Source organism: Saprolegnia parasitica, assembly GCF_000151545.1.
Source record: "Saprolegnia parasitica CBS 223.65 unplaced genomic scaffold supercont2.284, whole genome shotgun sequence".
NCBI classification, from domain to species: Eukaryota; Oomycota; class Saprolegniomycetes; order Saprolegniales; family Saprolegniaceae; genus Saprolegnia; species Saprolegnia parasitica.
In genome coordinates, this window is record NW_012156678.1 from 3,329 (window position 1) to 12,586 (window position 9,258).

The 9,258-nt window shown below is 59.4% G+C and overlaps 4 protein-coding genes across 4 annotated transcripts; 3 read left to right on the plus strand and 1 right to left on the minus strand.

The window, feature by feature from the left end:
* Positions 1-2,663: 2,663 nt before the first annotated feature.
* Positions 2,664-3,806, plus strand: SPRG_16338 (hypothetical protein). Its single transcript, XM_012355665.1, has one exon. It carries the CDS (start codon positions 2,684-2,686, stop codon positions 3,680-3,682), a length of 999 nt encoding a protein of 332 aa, XP_012211055.1. The 5' UTR covers positions 2,664-2,683; the 3' UTR covers positions 3,683-3,806.
* Positions 3,807-4,033: 227 nt separating this feature from the next.
* Positions 4,034-5,210, minus strand: SPRG_16339 (hypothetical protein; the record flags this gene model as incomplete). Its single annotated transcript, XM_012355666.1, has 2 exons — positions 4,097-5,210; positions 4,034-4,059 (listed from the first exon to the last, which is right to left on the minus strand). Exons 1-2 carry the CDS (start codon positions 5,148-5,150, stop codon positions 4,034-4,036), a joined length of 1,080 nt encoding a protein of 359 aa, XP_012211056.1. The 5' UTR covers positions 5,151-5,210.
* A 921-nt stretch (positions 5,211-6,131) lies between these two features.
* Positions 6,132-7,031, plus strand: SPRG_16340 (hypothetical protein; the record flags this gene model as incomplete). Its single annotated transcript, XM_012355667.1, has 1 exon — positions 6,132-7,031. The coding sequence occupies one exon, from the start codon at positions 6,132-6,134 to the stop codon at positions 7,029-7,031; it is 900 nt and encodes a 299-aa protein (XP_012211057.1).
* Positions 7,032-8,052: 1,021 nt separating this feature from the next.
* SPRG_16341 (hypothetical protein) lies at positions 8,053-8,516 on the plus strand. The gene has a single exon (XM_012355668.1). It carries the CDS (start codon positions 8,075-8,077, stop codon positions 8,471-8,473), a length of 399 nt encoding a protein of 132 aa, XP_012211058.1. The 5' UTR covers positions 8,053-8,074; the 3' UTR covers positions 8,474-8,516.
* The last annotated feature ends 742 nt before the right edge of the window (positions 8,517-9,258 follow it).

Genomic DNA, 9,258 nt, shown 5'->3' on the forward strand with positions numbered 1-9,258 from the left:
ACCACGCGAGGTCGCCGAGGCTCAAGCCGCGCCGACGCGTCGATCCAGTTGCCGCCACTTGGTGGCACATCAAAGTCCCGGGCGACGGCGCCGCTGCCCACCGTGTCGCGGTAGATCTCGACCAGACGCAGAAACGTATCAAAGTTGGGAATGTCGGGCATGAGACCCGACTCGGGTCGATGCAAACGATCTTCATAGTGTGGTGGAAGCTCGTAGACGTGCATGCGCAGCACTGGAAGGACGCACTTGAGCTCGATGTTGTGCGCCGCACTCGGCCATTCGGCAGACGATGGCACAAAAAAGTCGTCGGGTATCTCGAGGTCGCCGTGGAGACGTCGGTACGTGAGGAGAGCTTCGATCTGGTCCTGCCACGACACAAATTGGAGGTGCAGAAGATAAGGGTTGGTCGGGTGCATCTCGCAAGTCGAGTAGCTGTAACCTCCCGCGTTGAGTCGCCAACGGAAGCCGAGGGCGTCGAGGTCGCGGAGGCGCGCGGGCGTGAGCAAAATACATTGACTGCGGATATTGCCAACGATCGTACCAAGCGCCATGCCGTGCAAGTGCGGCGAGTACGCTGGCGACGCCGGCACGCGAAATCTTTTTTGAACGTTGACATGCCCATGCTCATTGCGGAACACACTGAGCGCGTCGATCTTGTCTTCCCACGTCCACACACGTCGTTGCTTCTTGCGCCCAGCACGACCGACCAACGGAGTGTCGTTGTCATCGGAGGACGATGCGCTGGCCGTGCTCTCGCTGTCATCGCTGCTGACCTCGCCATCTGACTCAACAGAACGCGGCTTGGGTGGCGAGCTGTCGGTCTCATCGTCACTCGAGGTTACACCGTCAACGCCAAGCGCGTCCACTGCCGCCTGCTTGCGTCGGGTGATCGGTCCCGTCCGAATCGACTCGTCGAGCTCACCGCCGACCCGAGCTCGTTTGCAGCGCTCATCACGTGAAGTCGATGCCCGGCGTTTGGACGGCGTCGGAGCTACCGTGGCTCTGTCGAGCGGTGCAGGTCGGGCGGTGGCCGTCGAGTGGCGAGCGTCCATCGCTGAGACGGCGTCCATTGTCGCCTTTGGCAGCAGGTGCAGCAACTGCGCCCGCCGAAGCTTGGACGTCCAGTAGTCCAGGCGCGGGGGCGGGAACCCGTCTTCTGGAACGACATCTTCTGCTGGGACGTCGGCGCCGCCAGCCTCGAGACGGCGCACGATAGCTGCCCACGTTGCCGGCGTGTTGAAGTCCATGCCAATATCAAGTAGCTGGCTGCGCTTGTCGTGTGGCAGCGTCGCACGCTTGAGGCCGAGATACCAAGCGAGCTCGCCCAGCCCAAAGCCGTGGTACTGCGTCGGCCAATCCGAAGTGGCTGGCACTGCAAAATCGAGTGGCACCGTATTCATCTGGACGAGGCTCTTGAAGGTCGAGAGAAGCAACCGAGCGTCAGCCCAATGCGGCAACTCGGTGAAAAGTCCAAGGCCATGCAAAACCGTCGCATCCTGGTCCGAGAGCTCGTAAAAGAGAGCTCGGAGCGTCTGCGGCGCGTAGAAGAGAGCGACATTGGCTGCGTCCGGCGGCCATAGCTGGTGTTGCGTCGGGACCGTAAAGTCCCGGGGGATGTCGAGGTGGCCATTGGTGCTGTGGAACGCTTGCAGCGCTGCAACGAGCGCCGTCAGAGGCACGTGACGGAGTTGACGGACACCGCGCTCGTCGTACGTGAGGACGCGGTGCATTCCTCGAGCTAGCGACCAGTCAAAGCCAAGCGCTTCGAGGTCAGCAAATTTGTCAGGCTCGTATGCATGGAGTGTGGTCCGGAGTCTGCTGAACGTGTTCCCGAGCATTCGCCCGTGCATGGACGTCGGCCACGGCGCTTTGGACGGGACGACGTAGCGTGCCGGGATCCGGACGTCGTCATGGAGCGAGCGATAGAACGCCACGGCCTGCACGGTTGCCTCCCAGGCGATCATTCGAGCAATGACACAGGGATGGCAAGATCCAATTGTCAGCCAATCAGATGGCGTGCTCGATTCTATGAGTGAGGCCATTGGTCAGCTAAAGAGAATGACAAGTGCACGTTATAGCGTATTCAACGGTATGAACGAAAGTGCATTTAACGGTTCTATCTTCGAGATACGAAGTCTTTGCAGCAACGAGACAAGCGATCGCCTTAATCACGGGCTCGTTGGCCCGTGGTTGCACAGGCGGCGGCGTGATGCCCCTCTGTAGTCGCCTGCGGGTGCTTGCGGCCCCGGACAAGGCCTTGACGACGCACTCCGTAATTCCTCAATATACAACAAGTGTCTAGAGCACTACTTTGCAGATTATCAAGGCCTTCGAGAGACGCTGCGACTGCGCTGTCGTCGGTGCAGCACGATCGGTGACCAGTGATCTATACCGACCACTTGGTGCGTGGGAGCAGCTACGAGCTGCATCACAGTCGACCAAGTCGTCGGCACCATATCTTCATGGCTTCCCGCGCATTCTGCTTTTCAATAATATCACGATTCGTTCGTTCGTCAACGTCGCCCAAACGTCCAAAATGGCGCTTGCTGCCTGCCACGTGATTGGCGGGTGCTCAACTATCGACTGCGTTGATTCGTGGAAACTACCCAATCACATGCGATCCACCGTCGTGGCCCAACGACCACACTTGAAGCTCATTTCGAAATTAGATCGTAGCCGCGCAATGGGCAACCAAGCTTCCTCAGCGTCGCCTGACGGCGCTTTCAACGCCACGACAACCGCCGACCAAGTCGCTGACGCTTTCGCACCTCGCTGCAAGGACAAGGTCGTGCTCATCACGGGCGCCAACACGGGCCTCGGCCTCGAGACAGCGCGTGTCCTCGCGGCCAAGGGGGCCACCGTCGTCATCGCCTGTCGCTCCGCCTCGAAGGGTGACGCAGCTGTGGCTTCGATTCTCAAAGCGCAGCATGACGCCAAGGTGTCGTTCTTGGAGCTCGACTTGGCGTCATTGGCGTCCATCAAGGCGTTTGTGACTGCGTTCAGCGCCAAGTTTGAGCGGCTGGACGTCCTCATCAACAACGCCGGTGTCATGGCCTGTCCCAAGGCCACGACAACCGACGGGCTCGAGATGCAGTTTGGTGTCAACCACATTGGTCATTTCTACTTGACCAAGCTGCTTTTGCCAGCGCTCCAGTGGACGGGCACGGCCGACGCACCCGCGCGCGTCGTGAACCTCTCGTCCATGGGCCAGAACCTCTACGCGCCAGATGAAGGTATTTTCCTAAACGACCTCAGCGGCGACAAATCGTACTACGAGTGGGAGCGCTACGGTATGGCCAAGCTCGCCAACGTCCTCTTCTCGACCGAACTCAACAAGCGGTACGCAAGCCAGCACGTCATTTCTGTTGCGCTGCATCCCGGCGTCATTGTCGCGACCGAGCTCACCCGCCACCTGGGCATTGCCAGCACCGTGCGCAGTCTCTCAGGCTTGCGCTCGGGCATGTTGATGCGCGCGTTCCGAGAGCCGATGAAGTCGATTGCGCAGGGCGCGGCGACGACGATCGTGGCTGCCTTGGACCCGGCCGTGCAGCCTGGTGGCTACTACGCCGACTGCCAGCTCAGCACCGACCTGCACCCGAAAGCAACCGACGTCGATCTCGCTCGTCAGCTGTGGGAAGTCTCGGAGAGCCTTGTCAAAGACATTGAAGCCAAGCTCTTGTAGTCCATGCTACTTGTACAACCACAACACGCCCATACGGCTCACCACGCAAACAATACTTTTTTCCATAGCTAAAAATGTTTATAAAAAATAGTCGACACCAATATAATAGTGTCTGCGGTGGTGGAGTATCGCATTTGTCGAGCACTCCACTTTTTAGAGCGATCGTGATTCAAGAGCCAAGAACGTTAAGTCTATATTATCTAGGAAGAGCGATCGCAACCAAAGACGCGGGCGTTGAGTGCACGACCACCGAGTCCGAGGATAGCCACAGCGTCGGCCCGAGGTACGTGCTTGGGTATGTCAGCGTGAGTGCGTCGGTCGTCACCTCGTCACAGCGGGTGCACTCGGCGATTACAGCGGCCACTTTTCGTCCCAGACTCTCTCCATTTGCATACGACACCTCGCTGGATGTACCATTGCAATGCACGAAGAGTGTTCCTGGCGCTTGCAAGACGTCGAGCGACTGCTGCGCCGGCGTCAAGAGAAATGCAACGGAGGCGCCGACAGAGTGCCCATTGGAGAGGTACCATTGGTGCCACGACGCGGCATCGCAAGAGGAAAACATGCCCGAGAGGTCGGCGCGCGAGCTCGGGTCCATGGCGCGCAGGTCGGCCGCCAGCAGCGGCCAGTCGACGAGTGCGGCCAAGCACGCATCCAGCGCGACGCAAGCCGCGTCACACGCGTCCTTGTCCGTTGGCGGTGACAGCGCAATCGTCATTTGGACAAACCTGCCGTGGTACTCGGACGACGACAAGTGCGCGCTCCAGTTGTCGGGCAGGGTCAATGGCGTCAGCACCGATGACGCGCTGTCGTCGTCGCTTGATAGTCTTTCTGCTGCCCAGGTCAATTCGATTGGTCCGCTGGCCGACGCCAAGACGCAGCGAAACCCCATAGTCGCGTCATCGTCGGTGGTCGACAAGAGCCACGTGTCGCCGTCGCGCACGTGTGAGGCGTTGGCGTCGACCAGTGTTGTCGATAGCGCGAGCTCGGTCCGCGCCGTCAGGACCAGCGCGCTCGGCACGGACCAGTGCAAGACGACACAAAACGACCCTTGGCAGTCGACCTCGGTCGCTGTCGGCGGTGCAATTTCCATCGAAATATTCGATGGGGTCGGTTGTACGGAGGCAAGGCCCGTCGTTTGCGACAAAAGGTACTCGGTCAGTGCCGCTGCCGCCGCATGCGAGGTCCATGCACAAAGCGTAAAGCTGTCGCTGGTCACGTCGACCAGTGCTACAGGTGCGCGAACGTACGCCTCGAGGTCCGCTTGGAACCTTGGCCACGCAGTGTTACTCAAAAATAAATCGAGCGGCACGACAGACGTGGCGCTGAGGCACTGCCCTGACGGCGGCGCGTCGCTCTCGATGTAGTCGGTCGCGAGAACGTGGACAATGTGCCCTGTGACAGCGATCTGAAAGCGCCTCTGCAGTGCCGACATCGTCGATTGTGTGTAAGGAAGCCATAGGACCATCGCCACATCGCTGGAAGCGACTATCGACAAGCTGCGGACTTGCAGCTCGGCGGGCTTGAGACTCAGTGCGGACGCTAGAATGGCGCGGACGGCGTCAGTCGCTCCGGAGGCGGTAACCAAGGTCGTGTTGGTCCAGTGAAGCGTTGTCTGCAGGTGCTGCGGCGTCACGGGACGCGCCACGAGCCCTAGCACGAGCCACAGCCATCGCATTTTTCACCTTGCAGCGAGGCGTCGGTCGAAAGATACCGTTTCGGCCAATCCGCGTTGGCTAAATCGACCAGACGGCATGTGATTGGCTCACGAAAGGCCAGGATCCAGGATAGAGATGGGTACCCGGATGCGATTGCCTGCCTGTCTCGAGCCAACGTATCCATCGCCTATTCATCACGAGTCGTTTGTGGATTGCTGTCTAGGACAATTATACTATCTACAGCAGTCCGATTCGAAGGGATACCGAAAAGCGACGGGGCGAATCTGGTCGTGTGTCCATCACTCTTCAAAGTGCAATTTGCCAACTTCAACCTGGCCAAAGACGGTGCCATCGCTCGGGACTCGGAAGCCAGTACTTTGGCGCATCGCGAGGTCTCTCCGTGTTGATGTCTCTAGTCGTATCGATATTTTGTATGCGATTAGCTCATCTTTCCATCCTAGTTGGCTCGGCAAGGTCGCAGACCAATCCTTCTTTACAATCTTACCAACACTTTCCATAGGGAGATTCAAAGCTTGTACCCACTGGCGTTCGCTCTTGTTTCGCATGGCCAGCTCATCGACGGCTGCGTTGGCCCACGCCAAGGCAACGCGCAAGCCATCGCGCACGATCTTCACGCGGGCCGACCACTCGCGCTACTTCATGCGCGGTGACGGTAGCATTCAGGAGCTGCCGCATTTGGATCTGACGCCGCCGACCTTTCCCATTGACACCCCGCAACGCGCAAGCCATCGCGCACGATCTTCACGCGGGCCGACCACTCGCGCTACTTCATGCGCGGTGACGGTAGCATTCAGGAGCTGCCGCATTTGGATCTGACGCCGCCGACCTTTCCCATTGACACCCCGCAATGGACAGCCGCGATGGCTGCATCGACGCCGTCAGACCCGACGCGCCTCCGTCTCGTGACTTGGAACATGTGGTTCGACGATAGAGCCCAGGCACAGCGCTTCGATGCACTCATCGTGGACGTACTGGCGCTCAACCCGGACGTCGTGTGCCTCCAGGAGGTTACGCCGCAGGTGCTTTCAGCGATCGAGGCCTCGGCGCTGCTGCAGTCCACGTACGAACACAGCCCCGAGCCCGTGTCCCCCTACGGCTGCCTCATCCTGGCGCGGCGAGCGCTCCGCCCAAAGTTTGCCAACACGCCGCTGCCCTCCAAGATGGGGCGCTCCATGGTCACATGCGTTGTCCAAGGGCACATGGGCACGCTGCCTGACGTCATCATTGGCACGGTCCACCTCGAGTCGCTCAACGCGCCGGCGATGCGTGAGGCGCAGCTTCGCGCCTGCGCTGCCGTCTTCCTGCCGCACGCCAACGCGGTGCTCTGTGGCGACTTCAACTTTGACGATACGCAGGCGTGGGGTGATTGGCACCGCGATCGCATCCGGCCGCTTGAGAACGACGTGCTCGCCGTAACGCTGCCCGATTTCGAAGACGCATGGCCGAAGCTGTGCCCCGGTGTGCGCGGCGCGACCTTTGACGGCGTCCACAACCCGGTGTGCGTCGCCGACCGCAACGAGGTCATGCGCTACGACCGCGTCCTCATCAAGCGCGGGCAGTGGCAAGGGATAAGCATGGCGCTTCTCGGTGAACATGCGCTGGACGCGAGCGGCATCAAGATCAGCGACCATTACGGCCTCGTGGTCGACTGCGCCGTGCGCGACCATTGAAGCGACCGAGTTGTTGAGCACTTTGTAAAAGGGTGAGCGACGCTCGCGTGACGAGCTTGGGTACGGATGCTGCCTTGACGGTCGTGTCAAGCAGGTGGGTACGCCTAGTTCTTGACGAGAGAGAGGAGCGGGACGCATTCGAGTCCGTTCTTGTTCGCTCGCGGGATCAGCGAATCGCAGGACGATACGGCTTGAGAACGTTCTGGTAGCAACAAGAGCTCAGAATCAAATCAGAGCACGACACGAGGCGGAGCTCGTGGAAGGCTGTTGCACATCGTGCGGTGCTTGTTGCAGCCATCGTACGACGTGGGTAACAAAGGCAGCTAACAAAGGCCGGTCACAGAGAAGGTTCAATGCGTGTGGGACTGACCAGCCATCTAATAAGGTAGTACGAGCTTCGAGGCACGTCGTGCTCGAATGCACACCGAGCTACTAGTGTCCCCAGAGCTATCCCACTGGAGCAGCTACTGGAGCTCTGTCGGATCTCTTGGTCGGTCGCTTCAATTGGTCGCTTCGCACATTCGGTGCCACGGAATCGCTTCGCACATTCAGTCCCACGGAATCGAAGGACACCTGTCTTGTATCCAGGAGGCGTGACGCGCCCCGCTGAATTTCCGCCTGTTTCTCCCCGCACGTTGCCGGACCAGGACGGTTGACATTGCGTCGCCTTGCGTCAAAGCGGCTTCTGTAGAGGCAAGAGGCAGCCTTTACGTTGTGAAGCTCTCAGTGTGTCTTTACGCCACGCCAGCTAGGTTCACCGCCGAAGTCAACGAACCAGCCGTGCCCCTTCGCATGTCCACCGTCCGAGTTCTTGAGGACGAAGTTCGAAGCAAGAAGTCCACGGCGCAGACCGCATGATATAGCGAAGTTCGAAGGCAATCTCAACACAGCTGGGTTTGGATCGAATATTTGACTCGCTCGAAGGAGCTGCTTGCCGACGCTGGAGGGTCCCGCTTGGGACACTCGGCTTGCGATTGGGCAGCTGCTTCAGCTGCATTGGCTCCCACCCACCACTTTTCAATTTGTCGCCAAGCAGCACGATCATGTTTGCCCCCGTCGCTTTCCTCCTCTCTGCTGTCGCCGCCGTCGCCCAGACCAACGTCACCAACGCGACGGTCCTTCTCCCGGCCAACAGCTCCTTCTTGCCTCCCAACGTGACGCTCGTCGCGGTCAACGGCACCTTTGGCGCCATCAACGCGACCTTTACGAACGTGACGCTGGCCGGCAACGTCTCGGAGCCGACGATCGTCTTTCCCTTCAACGTGACGCTGGTCAGCTGGAACGGCACGTTCGCCAACGGCACGGCTGCCAACGGCACGTTCGCCAACAGCACGTTTGCCGGTGTGAACGCGACGGGCCGCCCCGTGCTGCTCCCCAACGTCTCGGCGCCCAGTAACGCGTCGCTCGACGACGGCACGATTCGGTTCCCTTCGAAGATGTAATCGGATCCTATACTTACTAATCTATTGTTTGTCCACGTTCGAATCTGCCGAGTTTGCGCGTTCGATAAACTTGCTCTCGTAAACCTGACGTGCGACTAGGTGTCGAGGAAGGACCTGGGTCGTCGCGGGCCTATTGACCATGCGTAATCCCTCGCGCGGAGCACTGCACGATGGCCTCAGTGCAGCCTGAATCCTCAAAATGCCACCGGAAAAAGATTTTTGCGATCACGTCTTGCCAGAATAAGACTGCGCTCGCGACGAAGAGATTCGCTTGTTCGCATCGCGTCCGTCATGCAGAACGTACTGCCGTGCCCGACAAATTCGAGCGGCGTAGAAATCCAGCGACCATGTGGTCGCCGGCAGTGCCCCGGGCGGGATGACATGGATCTTTTGGTGAGCTTCACGCGAATTGTTGCAAAAATGCATTCTGATTGGCGCCAGTCGAGATGTTTTCAAATTCATGTCGTTCGATTCAAAGTACAAGCTCGAATTTAGGGGAAAGCAAGTTCGCCGCGTTGGGATCTGCTGCCTCTGACGAGGTCTATCGAATGGCGAGGCGGCGCTGGTACATCATGATGTCCTTCATCGTCGCTTTGCCCGCCAGCACCTGAAGCATCATGTCGACCGACGTTTGCGCGGCCAAGCGCGTGATCAACGCATCGAACGCATCGGCCTCCATCGCTGCCTTCGTTAGCGGCAAGAGGTACCCCGCAGCCGCGACTTGGTTGGTCATGACGGCGACCTGCAACGGGCTCTGCCCACTGGCATTTTCGCTTGCGACGATT

What these genes read in the sequence shown, in the direction of transcription:
- SPRG_16338 (XM_012355665.1), top strand. Translation starts at nt 2,684, where the DNA reads ATGGGCAACCAAGCTTCCTCAGCGTCGCCTGACGGCGCTTTCAACGCC.
- SPRG_16341 (XM_012355668.1), top strand. Translation starts at nt 8,075, where the DNA reads ATGTTTGCCCCCGTCGCTTTCCTCCTCTCTGCTGTCGCCGCCGTCGCC.